The 19,116-nt window shown below is 52.0% G+C and overlaps 1 protein-coding gene across 1 annotated transcript in view; it reads right to left on the bottom strand.

Moving 5' to 3' along the window:
• Positions 1-17,807, bottom strand: part of Hivep3 (HIVEP zinc finger 3) — a 39,299-nt gene extending 21,492 nt beyond the window's left edge. The window contains exons 1-2 of the mRNA XM_059254882.1: positions 12,332-17,807; positions 9,218-9,360 (exon numbers count right to left, since the gene is read on the bottom strand). Coding sequence (XP_059110865.1) covers positions 9,218-9,360; positions 12,332-17,314 — 5,126 coding nt within the window. The 5' untranslated portion in view covers positions 17,315-17,807. The remainder of the gene's footprint in view (positions 1-9,217; positions 9,361-12,331) is intronic.
• Positions 17,808-19,116: the final 1,309 nt, after the last annotated feature.

The raw sequence follows: 19,116 nt of genomic DNA, 5'->3' as shown, positions 1-19,116 counted from the left end.
AATATAGATATATCCCTGCAGGCAGGACCAAAGAGCCAGACCTGACAGAGAGGCAGCTGACCACTGGTCTCAGGTGCTTTCAATCAAGAATGCCACTCATCATGTCTGGGTCCATTTTCCTATAGCATCCAGGGTCTGGGTTGACATCTGTGGCTCCTGTTGCCACAAAGGGCCATATGGATGTTTGGGGTCAGGTCAGCTGTCTGAGTCCATGGTGCAGCCAGAGACATGCAGATCTGAGTGGTCTATGCATCTGAGGACCATGTCTGGGTCCGTGGCCCTACTGCAGTCAGGGTCTGTGTTGATGTCTGAGGCTCCTATTACCATTGAAGGCTATGCAGATGCCTGAGGTCTGGGGCCATGTTAGTGTCTGAGGGCCTTGCTGATCTGAGAGGCCTGCACTGCCACCTGGGCCAATGGTGACATCTAGATCTGGTTGTTGCCGAGGACCATGTCTGGGTCAATGGTCCTATGGCAGGTGGGGTCTATGTTGAAGTCTGAGGCCTGTGTTGCCAGCAAAGGTCATAGAGAAGCCCGGGGTTGGGGCCACAACCTAAGACCTTGTTGGTGTCTGGGTACCATGCTGTCACCCAAGTCATTCTGATCTGAGTGGCCTGTGTTTCCACCCAGAGCTGGAATGCTGTCTGGCCCATGTCTGGGTCTGTGGTCCTACTGCAGCTGGGGTTTGTGTAGATGTCTGTGGCCCGTGTCACCTCAGGGAGCCCTAGGAACCATGAGTGATGAAATCAGAGGGCCATGCTAAGCCAGCCCTGTCGGCATAGGCATAGGGGATCTGGCTCCACTCTTCACCTGATGGGGGCTGCCACAGTGGCCCAGACTGACCAGTTCAGCTCCCACTCAGGCCCACAGCTGGGCCTTGGGTTGGTGCTAACGATCTACCCCATCTAGGACCTGCTAGAGCTTGTGAAGGGGCTGGTCCTGTGGAATGATACCCACAGGATCTCCATAACTCGGGGTGGCAGTTGGGCAGGGGGAGATATCCCAGAGGAGTTTCAGTGAGGATCCAGTGGTGATGGTGTACCAGAAACCAGAGGTCTTGAACCAGACCGGTGACTCATTACAATGAACATTTCCAAGCAAAGCTGATCAGATAAAAGGGTCTACTGTGGGACACACTGCAGCTCCCAATGCCACCAACACGAATGAAGAGGTGTTGGAGAGGCGGGAAAGATGAAGAAGCAAAGAGGGTTTTGTTTCTTTGCTTGCTTGTTTTGGTTTGATTTTTTTAAAATTTTCTTTCAGAGGGGCACTGCAGGGGTGAGGGAAGGAGAGAGGGGGACTGGGAGGTGAGTGGAATTAGGGTGCATGATGTAAAATTTCTGAAGAATCAAAAAAGAAATTAATATTAAATTAAAAAAAGAATGCCACTCATGAGCATCTCTGCGGGTGAGTGGGGATAACCCTTAAGACTTGTGACCTGTGGGCACCGCATGGGAGGCATGGCAGGAGGCTGACCTGGAGGCCAGGGAACTATGGGTTTTCTGAGGTTGTGGGGACTGTGACTCCCCTCCCCAAGGGGCTTGGCATCTTTTTGTCTCCTTAGTTGTGCATTTTCAAGGAAACCAGACCCCATTCTCGGAACCCTTTTCCCCAGACGCTTCATTTCAGGGAGTGCCATCTTCCCGAGGCTCTTGTGCAGGAAGGGGCATCCTGTTGAAGAGCTTATGGGGTTCTGAGGCTCTTGTGCAGGAAGGGGCATCCTGTTGAAGAGCTTATGGGGTCCTGAGGCTCTTGTGCAGGAAGGGGCATCCTGTTGAAGAGCTTATGGGGTTCTGAGGCTCTTGTGCAGGAAGGGGCATCCTGTTGAAGAGCTTATGGGGTTCTGAGGCTCTTGTGTAGGAAGGGGCATCCTGTTGAAGGGCTTATGGGAATCTTGGATCTTCACAGAGAACTAGCTTTTCTACATGGGGACTGTGGTTCAAGTGTCTTTTCTTGTAGGCTTCCTCTGAACCCTGTCTCCAGCATTGAGCTCTGTGGTTCTCAGAGCTCAGCAGCTCATTGGCAACAGGGGCTGGAGAGGCCCCACAAGTCCCATCGTGACTAACAGACAGCTTAACCAAACCTCCAGGCCATCATCACTGTATGATGAGAAACAGAGGCTCACAAAGAGCCCAGCACTGCAGAGGACCACAGAGCTAAAAACGGCAGAGTAGGAACTCACTGTCAGGTCCCCAAACTCCAAGCCCAAGCCTTATCCCACCTCTTTCAATTACAACCTGGAAAAGTGACCCTTGCAGAAAGATTACCATCTGGTGAGTCTCCAGATCCAGGGCCCACAGCCTGAGACTTCAAGCCCTTGTTTCCAAAGAGACCCAAAGATGGGAAAGGTGAGTGTTGCCTGTGAGTCACGACTGAGAAAATTCAGGTACCCGTGCTCAACCCTGGCTCCAGACACTCCATCTGTCTCCAGAGCCACATGTCCTTGGCTGACTTGTTCCCATTGTCTGTGGCTCATGCAATTACAGAAAAAGTTGAATTTTCCTGCCCTTTGAAGGGTTTGTCCACAGAAGGCCATACAAGCTCTGGCTGAGCTGGCAGAAAGAGCCTGTGGGTCTGGATGAGTGGGAATCAAGCTGGCTGAAGGAAGAAATAAGGAAACAGAGGGAAGTGCCACTTCTACTGAGCACTCCCGTGTGCCAGGAAGTATGGAGACAGCCTCAGCATCGACTCTGGCACTCACTCCCCTGTGTGTCCTTCTGAGCCTTGGGAGGTTAGGATGGCGCCTCCACACAGACCTGGGAACAGATGAAGCCAAGGCCTTCACTGAAGAATTCTTTGGAAGGAAGTGGCACAGCTAAGTTTTTGTTTTTCAAATCAGCCTACTAGCTGTCACTTACTAAAGATGGGCGACATATTAGTGATTTTTGTCACTGTGACCAAGTATCTGGCAAGAATCAATGTCAAGAGGGAGGACAGTGGAAACAACCTGTCATGGAAGGGCTGCTCATGTGGCCTGTGCAGTCAGAGCAGAGAGAAATGAACCTGGGACCCTCAGCTCTGTCCCTGCCCCTTGCCAGTCAGAGCTCCTGGCCCATGGGATGCTACCATCCGTGTTTATGTGGGTCTTCCCTCTTTAGCTAGACACCCCTAGAGACACCCTCATCAACACATCCCGAAGTGTGTGCCTCCTAGGTGATTCCAAGTCCAGTGAAGTGGTAGTGAACATGAACATCATAATGGGAAACATTCCATCCTTCTGTCCCTTCCTCCCTCCTCCTCTCCCTCCATCCCCTCATATCAGTACACTAATCCTGTGGTATTTTTACCTGAAGAATGAGAGAGAAAACTGGCAATACAACTTTAGGAATTGCAAAGAAATGAGTGGATGGAAAAGATTTGACCAACCCAAGAAGTTACCAGGGGGAAAGCATAGAACCAACCCAACTTAAATTACAGGAAGAGAGGACAGAGGACCATCTTCCCTGTCACTACCACAGAAACATCCTTTCTCACACTGCTCCTGTACTCTGCTCCTCTCTCCTCAATATCATCTATTTCTGTCAACCATCTTTAGCTGTGTGAACATGTATGTACAACCCCATCTACACACACACACACACACACACACACACACACACACACACACACACACGAAGATTCAAACAAACACGAAGATCCTGCTCAGCCTCACAGCCCCTCCAGCAGCCGTCCCTCCCTGTCTTGGCTGTCTCCTTCTTTATTCATCCTTTTAGGACAGGGGCTTACATACACTGTCTCCATTCCTCATTTCGGCCTGGGCCATAGGGAATCCATCACCATGGAAACAGCTCCCATCACAGCCACTAGTGCCCCCCACAAGGCTCTATCTAGCAGACAGTTGCCTGTCCCCACCTCCCTGGGCCTGTAGGTAGTGTGCTACTTAGCTGAGCCCTTCATCCATGGACAGCCTGTTCTTGGCTTCTAGGACTCCATTTGGCTTTGGAGACCCCACCACTCTTGTTACCCTTCTCAGACTCTCCTAATGCCAGTGCATCCAGGCTCCTTCTGGATGCTCTTTCCTGGTCTCTTTTCTCCATCTCCCCAGGTAACCAAATCTAGTCAGAGCCTCAGATTTCATCTGCACACTGACAAGTCCCACGTGTCTATTTCCAGCTCAGCCTGTCCGTTAAGAGCCAGGCTAAGGTGGCAATTGCCCATGCCTCCCCTAATATCCTCATGTGGATGTAGGACTGTGCTCTCAAATTTACATGCTCCCCATTGTCCCCAGGGTCAGATCTCCTCTCTCCTAACTTGGTTCTTCTGTTCACTTCTGCCCTGCTATGTGCCCAGAAGTTATTGGGACCTCACTCCAGGTAACCACATTTCATTTCAACCTTCCTTGTTCTCTTGGCTGGAGTCCCATGGCTCCCACCCCACTCTCCCTGCCATGGCTCTCACCACTGGCTTCTGGAAGACCTAACATTATCCTCAAGATCTAATGGTAACACTGACATAACATTAAATGTTCCTTTAGACTCTCAATATCCCACGGTCTTCACTGCCTTGATAGCCATTAGTGTACTCCAAAACGCATGTCACATTCCCCAGGAGAGATAGAATGATCAGACATGAGGACATCAAGAAAAATAGGAAAGAGCTAGCATGGCCTGAGTGAGGTTCCGATACCTCACTCCCCAGCCCTCAGTGAGGAGGAAGGAGGGGTCAGCTTTGCCCACTGCTGAAGGTCAGAAAAGACTGGAAGTGAGCCGTAACCTCTGCAAGGTACAGGTAGGTCACTGTTGACCTCGACAAAGCCACTGTCAAGGTAGGAGAGGCCCCAGGCTCCCTGGAATGGGGCTGGGCAGGACAGGAAAGGAGTGGAGGTGTTCCAGAGCCAACTGCTCTGGGAGGTTGTTTTGTTTTTCAAGATTTTTATTTTATATGTATGAGTATTTTGCCTTCCTGTATGCACATGTATTATCTGCATGCCTGGTACCCACAGAGGCCAGAAGAGGGCATTGGATACCCTGGAGCTGGAGTTTTTGATACTGGATGGTTGTGAGCCACCATGTGGGTGCTGGGAACCAAACCCCTGTCGTCTGGAAGAATACCAGGTGCTCTAAACCACTGAGCCATCTCTCCAGCCCCTACTTACTTACTTGTTTTTATTTTGTGCATATATATAAGTATATGTATATATGTGCACCATGTGCATGCCTGGTGCCTGAAGAGGCCAGAAGATAGGCATTGGATCCCCTGGAACTTACGGGCCATTGTTAGCCACCATGTCGAAACTGAACCCAGCATCAAGTGCTCTTAACTGCTGAGCCATCTCTCTAGTCCCACTCTGGGAGGTTTATTTTTATTTATTTATTTTTAAACAAGTAGTAAAACCTAGCTATCCAAGGAATGATTCCGAAGTGGAAACAAACTTGGGTGTGCTTATATGAATGAAGTGAGGTGCTGACGGGTTGAGAGGGATGGGGTGGGAGCTTTCCCTGGGAACAAAAGCTTCTCTCCTTAGCAAGTCATCTGGGTCCTTCTGACACAGGCCTATGGGTGAGGGGGTGAGTCTGTGAGCCTCCCTACTCTACCCTGAGGGAGTACAGAGGTCAGCTCATAGTGAGGCTGGGGTATCTCTTCCCTGTGTGCCAGTTCCAAGTTGAGGCTGGCTGTTCCCTTCTCATGGCCAGCTCTCTAAGAGCCTCCTCTAATAGAGCTGGCCTCTCTGAACCTCGCTAGCTTCATTCATCACTTCCTCAGACCTCAGCACACACAGCCAACCTGGTCAGGGCATGGACAGCCACTGTTGTCAGCCAGGTACTTCCTACTCATCCCAGGAGCTTCTTCTACGCCAGCCACAGGGCTGAGTTCCCAGCTTCCCTTGCAGCAAAGGCACTTGAGTTAGAACAATGTAGTCATTACACTCAGGGAACAATATAACTCTGTGTGTACAAACACTGCTTCACAGAAAGAGCTCTTCCTCAACATTAAGGCAAACACAGGGTGCTGGGTGTAATCCAGCACAGTGCCCATGGGTATTCCCAGCACCATGCCTCCTGCCTGCTGCCATGATGGTCAGGGACTCACACTCTCTGAAACTGTAAACAAGTCCCTAATTCAAGACTTTATTTTATAAACTGCTTTGGTCATGGGTCTCTTTATAGCATTGGAGAAGTAATTAAGACACTGTGGATGGGAAGCATGAGGCTTGTTTGGCTGTGCTGAGTTTGAGGAGCAGTGGGTCTCATAGGGGAAGATGCCAGGGGCATCCAGAGCAAAAGCCAGGAGCTCAGGAGTGGGGTCCAGCTGTGGTCCTCGATGTCGCAGCAGCAGTGCTGAGAGGGTTGAAGCCAAAGAGTTGGATGATGTCAACAGGAGACAATCTTGGCAAGAGTGAGTCTCAGTGGTCACCTAGAGAGCTCTGACTAAGTATATATGACCTCTTATGTCAGCCGGCTGTCATACTGCCCTGTCCACACCACCCAGCCTGGCCCTGCAGCTCTGGGAAGCCCTCCGTGACTGCTGTGGACAGCTCAGCTCTACAGGTCCCTACCTCAGCAACAGGCTTTGTATTGCTGCCTCGGTCTGGTCCACGAGTGCCTTAGGTACTGGCTGACAGTGGGTCGCTGTAACTTCTAGCCCCAAACACCCACAAGGCATGGATTAAGTCTATCCTCCATGCTGGACTGACTGATCAGCTGCCAGACTGAGGGTCAAGAAAAAGGGAGAAGGGAATGAGGCTGGTGGACTCAGAGGAAGCCGGGCATACACAGAACCTGCCTTTTGGCACTTGGCTGATTAGCTTACCATGTGAATAGGCTCATTTCGTACCTGCACAGACACCATGGAGAAAACTAACCAGTAGCAGGTGCACGGAAAACAGACCAGAATCCCACCAGTGCTACCCACTGAATGTTTTAGTTTTCCCAGGCACAGGTATGACTGAGATTGTCCCTCCCAGCTCCCAAGGTCTGAGACTACACAACTCTCTGTAGTCAGTGGATGAGAGCCCAGGGCTCAGGAGGGTGCTTTAGCAGCCAGCACACAGTGCGCTGTCCTGCCTGCCTTCCTCTCTGGACCTTTGCTGGACTCAGTGAGCAGGCTTCCTTACAGACCCTTCTCCAGTGTGTATGCAGTGAAACAGGGTGTTGGAAGTGTTAAGAAAAGAAAAAGAAGAAAGCGCCGAGGCTAAGAAAAAGCTGCAGTGTGAACAGAAGATGGGCCTTAAGGATGTGTTCAGGAACCTGTCACCTTGGTGACAGGTGAGACTCAGTCAGTCCTGGTCCCATCCATGAGATGCTAGAGGTGTCCTAAGATATGTCTCCTTTTCCACATTAGCAAATACTCCTAGGGGGTAACACTTACCCCATAAAAGAAGAGGGTTCACCAGAAGCAGAGATAGGAGGTACAGCAGAGCCAGGGTGCGGGGTGGGCTGAGGGATGGGGTGGGCGGCTGAGCTAGGGGTGGAAAGGACCTGATTGTTCATACCATGTGACTAGCCAGAGGCATGAGGATGACACTCCCCCCAGCCAAGAGCAGAGTGAGGCGCTTCGGACGGTGACCAAGATCCAGACACAGGTGAGGGGCCATCAGTGTCAGGTGATGAGTTTGTGGGAACCATGCCTTTCCTTGGCCTCATGGGGCTTACGACATTGGCACAAGCCTGTTGTCACCCTCTTCACAGAAGTGGGGGATGACACCGGAGAGGTGGGGGGATGGTACAAGTGGGACAGAGGTCTGTGGGCCTGCTACCTGGAGCAGGGGTGACAGTCTTTGAAAGAAGGAGAAACTGAAACAGTGGGTGGGGCCGACACCCTGCGTGGGACACAAAGGCTTAGGAAGGAGGGAGGGGACTCGGGTGACGGTTCATCTTTCAGATGGAGGTGGAAGTGTTCATCAAATAGCTGGATGGGGGATGATGACACCTGCCAGCCTTATGTCCAGGGACTCAGGCTTCTTCAGGTACACAGCAGTGGGGTGGGGGAGTTCAGAGCCGGGCCTCCCTCGGGAGGAGACTGCCTCTTTGTGCACACACAGGATGCCATAAAGGGAAAGAATTCTTGACACCACCAGATACCACATAGCCCCTCAGATCCCAGACAGTTCTAGAACAGGAGGGAAGAAGGCACAGCTACCCAGCCTGGAATTTGGGACCTGGTGGCATGAGAGTCCATAGCCACAGGAGGGCACCCTAACCAAACGGCAGGCACAGACAGCCTCCGTTCCCACGTGGAGAGAGGTCAGCACTGCAGCACCTCGGCCCTGTTAGAGTGAAAGGAACCACCTTTGGTATTGCGGGTGTTCTTCAGGGAGGGTCACCATCCCTGACCCTGTCCTTGTCAAAACCACTTCCTGCTCCTGAGAGCCCTCCTAGCCACTACCAAATGCCAAACTGGGAAGCAGAGCAGTTTACTTCTCTATTCTACTTCCCCAGAGACTTCCACACCTGTCACTGTGTGACCCCATGAATCAGACACTTGCAGGTTCTGGAGAACAAGAGTCCCCAGTGACGGCCCATGTTGTCAGAGGCTCACAGAGATTGCTGTCTTCAGGACTGTATAGAATCGGTACCACCCTGATTACAACAGGGACACAGACACAGGACCCCAAGACAGACACCATGGCACCTGCTCACAGACATGTGGCCACACAGAACACAAAGCGCACAAAGAACTTCCACAAAGTATATCTGAAGCCAGGTGCTCTTCTAGGGCCCGGGGCACACGAGGGTGGGGTACAGTGGGGATGTTTCCTAGACTGGCAAGCTCCGAGGCCTGTAGCTCAGCAGGTTCCCAAAGATGCACACCACAGGAAAATAGCCAAGGATGAGACTCAAAACACAAACAATGAATCCTGGGCCTGCCAGTGGACAGGGCGGGGAATAGTGTGAAGGGTGTGTGCAATGACTCTTCAGCACCATGAGAAATGGGATGTGACCAGGGTGCCCTGGGCATGACAGAGGCAATATACCCTAAAGGAAACAATAGTCCAGACTGTAGTTGGGGGACTCTTCATCACCTCAATACTGGACTGAGAACCTGGACAGGATCTGTGAACACTGGAGAAAGACCTTGGCTCCTTCAGATCCCCACCAAGGATTCCCAGTGGCATTTGCAAAACAGATGGCCTGGGAGTCCTGCAATGCAGAGAGGCACTGTGGGAGCTACAGGCACCAGTGGGCACCACACAGCCAGGAGCTACCCAGCCACCTGTGTGTAGGTGGTGGGAGGTCTCCACACAGGAAGCCGACTGCAAACGAGGCCTGAACCTTACCCTCCTTCGAAGATCTTGACCCTCGCTGGCTCTCCTCTCTTGGAAGTGGGAGTACCCTCCTCTGCCTTCCCTTGCTTTTCTTCCTTCTCCACTCTAGCTGGATCTTTCTGGCTCTCTGAGGAAAGCAGTGACGGGAGGTGCACCTAAGGGGAGAACAAAACCGAGATTGGTTAACCTTGTATGCTGGGTCAAGTGCAAAACACCTGCCCACACGGCCTTCTGCTTTTCATCCAGTTCCCCTCCACAGATTCAAGGGCTGGCTGCAAGAGACAAAGTCCCCTCCAAGCTGTATTTTAACCCCCCTCTCATGATCCTTCTTCTCCTGAGAGGCACAGGTGGGTCTTTGTGTTCTGTGCTGGCCTTGGGGGATAGTCTCATTCACCTTGGTCACCTCACACTCAAAATGGGGATCAAAAAGACAAATAATGCTGAAGAAGTAAGTGAAGACTTGGGTCTGTCTCACAGATGAACTGTGGTGTTCTCACTGTCGGATCAGAGAGCCAAAGCAGCCAACCAGGTTAAGGTTGTGGCTGCAGAAAAGCACAGGTCTCCAGCTTCCAGCACTGGTTCACTCGAACCAGCAGCAAATACAAGGAACCACAGACCCTCAGGACCCAGAACCAGGCTGAGGGATCAGGGTTCCCATTCTCTGCAGAGCAATGGGCCTCAGTGAGACCTGACTCCGTGGGGAGGGCTGACACTGGACTTCTCAGCATTTTCCAATGTCCTGAGGCTATATTCTCTAAATCTGAGGCAGGGGGAAGGTTCACCTTCACATAGGGTGCTGGTGCCCAGCTAAAGGACACCTATGGAAACTAGAAGAAGTGAGCTCCGGTGCCAAACAGATCACAGCTAAGCCAGGTTTCCCAATGCTTAAAGGACATTTTCAGAATAGCCAGGGGAAGACAAGAAACTACAAGGTTGACAACTGTCAGCTGAGTGTGCAGAAAAACAGGAACTATAGCCAGGCACAGGCTGGGTGGTGCTAGGGGTGGGAGTGAGTCTCCCATCACTGGAGACATGCAAGTGAAGGAGGGAGGCGGGTTGTAGAAAGACCTCAGCTCACAGATCATGCAGTTATGTTAATGTGTGATATGTGTGGACTTTGGGCAGGGAAAATTTGAACAAAATTGACAATTCCAAGGAAATGTCTGCAGGTTTTAGCTCATTTTAGGAAAACAGCAGGATGAAGAAATGATTGTCAAATGCAGAGACAAAAATCTAACATTTCTTTTGTCTTCTCTGCCTCTGACACCTCTCATCAGGGAAGAGGAACAGCTCAGACATGTTTCAAAGGGGATAGGAGTGAGCTCTGGTTCTGAGTCTGATCTTTGCCATTTACTGTGTGGCACCATGCAAGTTACTTAGCTTCTCTGAACTTTGATCTCTTTACCTACTATATTCTAGTTAGGTGTTATGAGAACAAAAGTAAAGTTTAGTATCTGGCACACAGCAGTCACCCCAAAAGTTTTGAGTATTATTACACTAGCATCTCTACAATAGCCGTAGTTTATGGCAGCTACACCAAAAGTGGAAATCCTGTTCAGAAACGTCTGTGGACTGACAAAAATATCAGAGAATAAATTTGGAAAACAGTTTGTGAAGAATAATCAGCTGAGCTCAGGGCACTTCTGATGTAACTCGCACCATCATGATGAAAGCAGAAAGTATGAGCATTCAGGAAACTACAGACACAGGTCTGCTCCCAGGTATACAATAGAGTCAGGGCTCCAGTGTCTATGTGGTATTTGGTCAAAGCACCTGGTTGGAATGGTTGCTTGTGAACATCATACATCATTAAATTTGCAATTATCTTTCAAAAGTTTCATTCTTCCAGTAACAAAAAACAAAATAGATACTCTTTGCAACCAGATAGGTCTGGTTTCAGATTCTGGATTTGCCCAATATTTGCCCCAGGTCCTTGACCACTTTCAGCCTCTGACCCCAGGTTCCCTCATTTGTAGAATGGAGGTGATGCTGCTTTACATGGGAAGTGAGCAGTGACTAGATCCCAGTGTCCAGAACAGGGCTTGGCACCAAACAAGACCACTGGCCACTGTACAAATTCCAAGTATGGTTTGAATGTGAAAGGTCCCCATATCAGCTGGTGATGTTGTTTGGGAAGGTTGTTAACCTTTAGGAGGTGGACCATCACTGGAGGATGTGGGTGGTTGTGGGGAGGACCTTGAGAAATTTATAGCCTGGCTCTACTTCTTACTCATTCTCTGCTATCTGAATGTGGAGGCAATGCAACCAGCTAGCTTCCATATGCCTTTCCTGCCATGATGAATTGTATCATTCTGAAACTATAAACCAAAATAAATATTTTCTCCCTTAAGCTGCTTGTGTAGGGGTATTTTGTCACACTAGGCCAGCACAGGTCACGGCATAGCCTTGTCTGTGTAAAGTGTTGTGTTCTTACACAAATTGAAATTGTTGAATTTCAAACTTGTTAAATTAGCTGGGAAACTTTATTTCATAGCTCTTGAAGTAGTCCAGGTCAGAGGCAATGAAAGAATAAATATGAGCTGCATTGAGAGCCTACTGCTACTCTGTAGCACAGATGGCTCAAACTGTGGAGTGTCACTGCCTCCTACAGGTGGAGAGGTGCACTGCAGCCCAGTTCTACGTGCCATCTTACAGGAAAGGGAATATTTCAGGAGTGATTTGTATCAAATGTGAAGGATAAAAACAGCAGACACAGATAAAATAAGAAAAGTTGAAAGCAACTAGTAGGGCAAGGGAGAACCCCCATGGGAAAGGGCTGGAATAAAGTTCTAAAACTGGTAAAAGCATCCTACCAATAAAACTTCCCAACTATGTCCTTTGGAGAATTGCTCTTTACCTTGCTGAGACTAAACTTTCTACAGTACAGTGGAAGCTTGTGGGAAAGTAGGGAGACTTTCCTGATTACATTATTCCAATTATGTTAGGAACACAAAAGCAGAGAAACCCAATGAACATATTTCCTTATAAGGTCACAACTTCCAGAGAAAAAAATCTGTCCCGTCCCTCAAAGCTGGCTTTAATTCTACAAACCTAGCAAGAAGACAATGTGGCTTTAAAAGCTCAGCACAAACTTTGGCATGATGACTAGAACAAGGCTGAACTTACCTCTGTCATACGGGGCTTTCGGGAGCTGGATGGCACCAGCCTTCCTGCCTCAGGATGCGGAGCTGTGGCCATGGTGTATGTCTCTTTGCTCACTTTCTGCTTAGATCTCAGAAGGGACAAAGCAGCTTTAGTGGAAACCCCTGGAAGGTTGGGGTTGTACAAACTTATGCACCAACCAGCGTAAACAGAGGACCTCCTATCTGCATGCTGGATGTGATTTGGCTTAATGTAGTTTAAATAGCACCAACTGACATTAGTGGTCGTGTGGAGGCTGGGGAACTGCAGTACCTTCTTTGAGTCCGTACCTTCTTGCAATTTGGCTGGTTTGGGGGAAGTGTCTGACAGAGGCAGAGAGCTAGGGGGTGCCAGGGGAGGGAGGTCAGGCTGTTCCTTTGGATCTTCTTTCTTTATACTCAGTGGAGGCAGCCCTCTTCGGTGAGCTTTGCTAGATGGTTGAGCATATTCTTTCAAAGCTTCTGAGCCTGGGGCTGTCCCATGGGGCAATGTGGGATGAGAGAGGGGAGAAAGCTCTTTTGGGTCGGATGGATCTGAAGGCAAGCTAGACAGTGTTTCTGCCTCCCTCCTGCTCTGGCCTTGGCTGCCCACATAGGGCTTCTCTGTCCTCTTCCTGTCCTCTGTACTGGTCAGCACCACACTGCAAGTGCTCACCAGCTCCAGTTTTTCATCTGCCTTGGAAGCCTCCTCCTCTTTTACTCTTTTCTGCTGCTGGGTTTCCATGGTAAGTTCAAGACTGCCAGCGGGAGAGAGGACACGCTTGCTTCCACCGGCTGTGGATGAGCACCCCTCCAGGCTCAGGGTACCCTCCGAGGACAGTGATGTGCCTTTCCTCTCAGGCACTCTCAGATATGGTGTCTGGAAACCTCTGCTTTGCTCCTTGCTTATGCTAGATGGTCCAGGCCCAGCCTCGTATACATCAGCCCCCCACACAGTCATCCCTTTGGAGGAAGGGTCCTCATACTTGGTAAGAGCCATACTTGCTGAGCTGCCTTGAGACTGTGTGACCAAGATCTGAGACAAGGTGGTATACATGGCACTCCCGTAGGACGGCATGTGGGTCTGGATGCGGACGGGAACAACCAGTGACACCATAGCATCTGGACAGGCAGGCAGGGTCAGTGTTGGGGCTGATGTGGGAGCTGGGGAGGTAGCTGGGGGAGTCACAGGGGGCAGCTGGATGTCACTGCTATATTCTGTGCTGCTGGAGGGGCCAGAAGGTCCTGTTGCCAGAGGGGCCAGGCTGGTTTTGATTGGGGGCAAGTGGCTTTCTATTTCACCAGGGAGCTGCAATGCAAACTGGGATTGTAGAGGCAGGAAATATCCAGAGAGGGCTGAGGAGGCAGGGCATGGCATGGGGAGGAAGGAAGGGGGCTGCCGGAAGGGGATATCTGCAGGGTGAGGCAGGAGCTGGGGGAGATGGAGCTGGCTGGGGTGTAGCACAGTAGGCTGCAGTGGAAGTGGTGGGGTTTGGAACAAGGAAGGTGGGAGTGGGGGCATGGAATATGGCGAGGAGAGGAGGCCGGCCATTGCTTGAGTAGGGAAGAACTCAGGGGACTGTTCTTGCTCCTGAGGCAAGAGGTGCTGCAAGGAGAAGAGGGAGACTGGTGGGGGCAGCTGGGTGCCAGGAGGTCGGAACACTTGCAGGGCTTCTGTGTAGGGTGGGCTGGACCCCAGTGGGGGCCTGTCCTGTATCTGGCTCTTGCCTTCTGAGGGCCCACCTTGTATGGTAGTCACGGAGATCTGGGGCACGGAGCTTTTGGTGGGAGGCTGGCTGGCTGAGGGCTCCTCGCTGCTCTCTTGTTTTCCCTTGGGGGTGGCCTCCAGCTCTGCTTCTGGAGGTCGGCTGAGGGAGGCCTGTCTCACCAGAAAGCATTTTCTTCTTTCTGGTGGAGCGGCTGGGGGTGGCGGAGCTGCAGGCACTGTTACAGAGGGTCCTGTCGGGGACAAGCTGCCATAGTCAAAGGATTTGCTTCGGGTCTCAGTCATGTGCGAGGAGTGGGGCACATTGGGGCTCTGCTCTGAAGCTGACCTTCGCATCTCTCGGGCGTGTGGGTGGTGGCTGGGGACAGTCAGCATGTGGGTGCCCAGGGGTTTGGAGCGTGTGTCTGATGAGGGCCCAGGGGCGTCAGCTTTTCCGTGATCCTCCCTGTCGAAGGAAGCCGAGCGGCTGGAACCACTCAGAGAGATGCTGCTCTCCTGGCTTGGGCTTCGAGACAGAGGCACGGAGGACTCAAAGCTGGACTCCCCCGAGGACTGTGCCATCTCAGCTAAGCGGAGTCTCTTTTTCTTGGGCGGCAGCTTCTCTGCTGGGAGCTGTGCCAGCGTCTGGCTGCGCTGGGGCCACTGGAATTCCTCTGTCTTCTCGGGCTCCTTTGGGGGTGGCTCAGGCTCTGTGTCTGGCCTGTCCGGCTCTTCTGTCACCAGGATCTCTGGAACCTGAATGTTGGGCTGGCGGACCAACCGCGGCTGCAGGGAGTGAGCTGAGCGCCCATGGGGGGCAGGTGGTGGGGATGAGAACTGGGCCACGGGCTTTTCTTCTTCCAGGCTGCTTGGCTGTTCCAGTGGGTCAGACTTCTCAAAGGAGCTGGTGTGCTGGATGACAGAAATTTCTTTGGACATTTTTCTCCTCTCTTTCCCTGGTTCTGATCCAGTCCCTGGCTTGGGAGTCCTTGGCTGGAAGCTCGTGGGTCCCTCTAAGGAGGGAACTGATTTGCTTGGTTCTGCTGGTGACTTGGACTCCAAGGGAAGGATACGAGCCGGGTCTGATGGGCCAGGGCTGCCAAAGGCAGGTGGCTCCTCCTCATCCCCAAGGCTCTTCTCCTTCCGTCTTTTTCTCAATGGAGTGAGTTCCAGGGTGGCCCCTAGTTTATAATGCATCATCTGGGACCAGGGCTCAGGCTCAGCCTGAGTCTTTTCCACTTCATGAGCACCTGCAGAGTGGGCTTTTGTGATTTGGAGCTCAGAGCAGTAGTACTTCTTATGAGCTTCATAATTATCTCTCTTTTTGTACCGAGCACCACAGATGGTACATTCATAGCTCACGCCTTTTGTTTTCAACCCCTTCTTGGTCTTTTTGGTAAGGTCGCTTTCCTTGGATTCTGGGTCATCAGAGGGCTTGGAGGTGGGGTCTTTGCTGCTTGGTCCAGGCTCCTCGGAACTGTACTCACCTCCCAAAGGTAGTTCAATGGCTGGCTGGCGTTTCAGCATCCGTGGGTGGGAGGTAAACATGGGGCTGCTGCGGCTGGGGGTTTCGGGGTCAGCAATGTGGTCATCGAAGGAGTAGCTCCCACGGAAGGTATGGTGGGGGGTGCTGATGGTGCAGGCTGCGGAAGGCATTGAGTGGCTTCTCAGGAGAGGCACAGGGTGCGTGGAGCTGGGCGGTTGCTGGAGGCTCAGCAACGATTGTTGTTCCGGCTTCGTCTTCTCCCCATGGGATGAGAGTGACTCCCGGTAGAGGCTGGATTTCGGGGACTCCACGCTGCTGCGCCTGGTCAGAGAACTCCTCCTGGGCTTCACACTGTCAATCTCACTGGTGTCCACCACAGCCTCATTGATGGTGATGAGCTTTGTGATGTGTTCGATCACCTGTGTCCGGGGAACAGACAGAGGCACCAAGCTGGGCTTGTCTTCAGCAGACAGGGGCAGTAGGGGCTGGGTGGAGGTGGATGCCAGCATGGAAGTCCGCTGCCCAATCCGCCCACACTTGCCAAAGATGATCTCTGCGTAGGACTTGGCATTGGTGTTAGGGGGGCTGACCTGCTGCTCGGCGCTCTCAGAGCGTGAGAAGTACCCAGACTCCGTGCTGCCTTTGCTCCCTGGGCTCAGGAATGTCTGCTCCTCAATCAGCTTCTTCCTCTCACTCAGGCGGAGTGCCAGCTTCTGCTTGATGGTGTGTGTGTCTTCGGGTTTATGGGTCAGGGGATGTTCCGATGAGGCTTCTGCAAATGGGGTGGGGTCCTCAAGCGATGGTGCCGTGCTTGACTGGGACAGAGAGCAGCGTTCCTGGCTGGAACTGTGGCTCCCGGAGCTGTATAAGCCACTTGAGAGCAGGGGGTGCTTAGATTTGGGGAGAACCTCTGTGGGGGGACCTGATGTGGTACCAGTTTCCTCCTCGGAGTCTGTGCTTTCTCCCTCGGTAGGCTCCTCAAACTCTTCCCCAGGGATCCTCTCCATCTCCAGCCCGGGTGGGTACATCTCACTGCTGGAGCCGGAAGCCAGACCGGCTTTGATGCGGTGGGCATGGGACTTCCTGTGCTTATAAAGGTTACTCTTGGTTTTGAAGGAGAAGCCACAGGGGCCACAGGGGTAGGGCCTCTCGCCTGTGTGTGAGCGAATGTGCTTCTGGAGCACGCTGGGCTTGGCGCAGGGCCGGCTGCAGTACTGGCAGATATACTTCCCTGGCTTCTGTGGTTTCCGCTCTTTCTTATGGGTCTCTTCTGTGGGCTTCAGGGAGACCTGGGAGGGACGGGGCACAAAGACCTTAGGGATGCCAGGCAGGTCCTCGGGAGGAAGGATGGAAGCATGGGATGGGATGAGCTGGCCCTGCGGATGCAGCCCAGGGGCCACAAAGGAGCCTGAGGGTCCAGGTCTCATGGGGTCAACCAGCTGCCACGTAGACCCCTCTAGGAGATGCTCTGGTTTGCCAGGGGACATGAATGCTGGTGTCAGAGGGTGCTGTGGAAACTGCGAGATGTGGACTGAGGCCTCGATGGAGGGCCTCCGGGGAGGCTTCTGCTGCTGGCCGGTTTTCTCCTGAGAGCCTTCTCTAAGAACCACCGAGGGGCCTGAGAAAGGCTGCGGGGTTAGGAGCTCCTGGGTGGCACTCTCTGAGGGAGCACTGGTGCTGCTGCCTGGATACGGGACGCTGGAGGAAACACTAGTCTGAATGGCTTCTCCTTTGGTCAGCCGCTTCCGGGGACTTCCATCAGCCTTCTTGGTGCACTTGACGCTTTGTTCTGGATCCATGACCTTCACGAGACTTCAGATGCTACTCAGGGAGTTTGGGGCGGGTCGCATTTATGAGTAATCCAAGAGTCCCGAGGTGTTTAGCTTTGGCCACATTGGTCAAGAGCTGTGGAAGCCAACCCCACGATGGCTTTGGGGGTTGGACTTTTTTTTTTTGTCTCTCCAAGTGTCAGTGGTTGCAAGTGGACTCAGAGCAGGTCCTGGGGTCCACACTGTTCATATTGGTGTGGCATGGCCCTCTACTCTGCAGACAGGAAGCACACTGGCATTTTCTGCCTGAGTGTCTGTCTTGAAAACAGCATGAAAGATGTCAGTATTGCCATTGAGTGGGTTTGATTGGCAGTGACAAGTGGCCCCCATGAGTCCCCTGTGTGCTGTGTGAACAGCTGAAGGTTGGAGACATCTGTCTTGTCATCTCTGGTCCTGGCTGGAGAGGTGCCACACTGGGATGCTAGGGCAGCTCGGCTCTGGCCTCTTCTCCCCTTGAGTTCTGTATTGGAGATTAACAGGTTCAGAGGAGAAATCACGGTCTTCTATGGGAAAAAAATACACACAACAAAGGAAAAAGATTTACTGAGGCTGTCCACAGGTTGGGCAACCAAGGTGCAGGGTTAAAGCTGGCTAAGACTCCCTAAACATTAGCCAGAGACAATTCAAGCAGGATATAGAACCCCCAGCTCCCTGTGGTCATCCTGCACCACTGCCTCCACAGAACCAGTACTTCTGACACTGGTCTTGTGGGGTTACTGGGGGCTAGAGGACTGGGCCCCCATCCCTGCCCTGCAACCCAGTTCCAGTGAGCCTGGGCCTGCCAAGCCTCTGCTGTGAATCTGGAGTAAGGATAACAGAAGTCCTGTCTGGACTGCTCCTGTGGCCTGCAGCAGAGTACCGTGAAGAAATGGACAAGGATACTGCCGAGGAGGGAGCGAGATGGTCCTGGAGGGGTGGGGCAGAGGAAGAGCCTGAGGATGCCGGGATGAGCTTTCCAAGGGATAGATTGTTAACCATTAGTTTCCCTGGCCCTAGATATGCATGTCCTTGAGAAGTATCCCTCACTCCCTATCTTGTTTTTGGGCAAAGCAGCAAAGGATGGGGCATGGCCCATGGGGGCACCTCAAGCTGGCTGTGACTACCAGATTGATCCCAACACTCTCCAGGAAATGGGGAATCTTCCAGAAGATTTCTCCAGCTTTGCAGTCTTTTTTTTCCGGTTTTGGTTTTTCGAGACAGGGTTTCTCTGTGTAGCCCTGGTTGTCCTGGAACTCACTCTATAGACCAGATTGGCCACAAACTCAGAGATTTGCCTACTTCTGCCTCCCAAGTGCTAGGATTAAAGGTGTGTGCCACCACCACCCAGTACTTTGCAGCCTTTTCCTGTTCCCCAAATGTGCAAAGGTCAGAATGGAGGTCCTTGTCAAGTTGGGAGGTAGATGGCCTGCAGGTCTGGGTAGACTTCCCAGGTGTATGTGCTCTTGAGCTGGATGTTGGATAGTCCAGCTTCCCTGGGTTCAGAAGGATTCTCAGAGTCCTTCCCTCTATGGAGGAAGTCAGATTTCAGAGTTGGAGGCCACTGTGACTTCCTCTTACACAGCTTCCTATCTTTCCAGATGAGCAAACTGTGGTCCAGCCAGGGCAGGCGGCTTACCGAAGGCCCTGACTCTTGTTTGCTTGTTTGGTTTTTGCTTTTGGTGGTGCTGGGGATCAAGTCTAGGGCTTTGCACATGCTAGGTAAGCACCATTGACCACTGAGCCACATCCCAGCCCTGGATTTGTTTTTGAAACAGGATCTTGCTATGTAGCCC

The sequence above is a fragment of the Peromyscus eremicus genome, chromosome 2 (genome assembly GCF_949786415.1).
Source record: "Peromyscus eremicus chromosome 2, PerEre_H2_v1, whole genome shotgun sequence".
Classification (NCBI taxonomy): Eukaryota; Metazoa; Chordata; class Mammalia; order Rodentia; family Cricetidae; genus Peromyscus; species Peromyscus eremicus.
The sequence above is the reverse complement of the archived record's forward strand: the minus strand, read 5'-3'. Positions and strand labels throughout refer to the sequence as shown.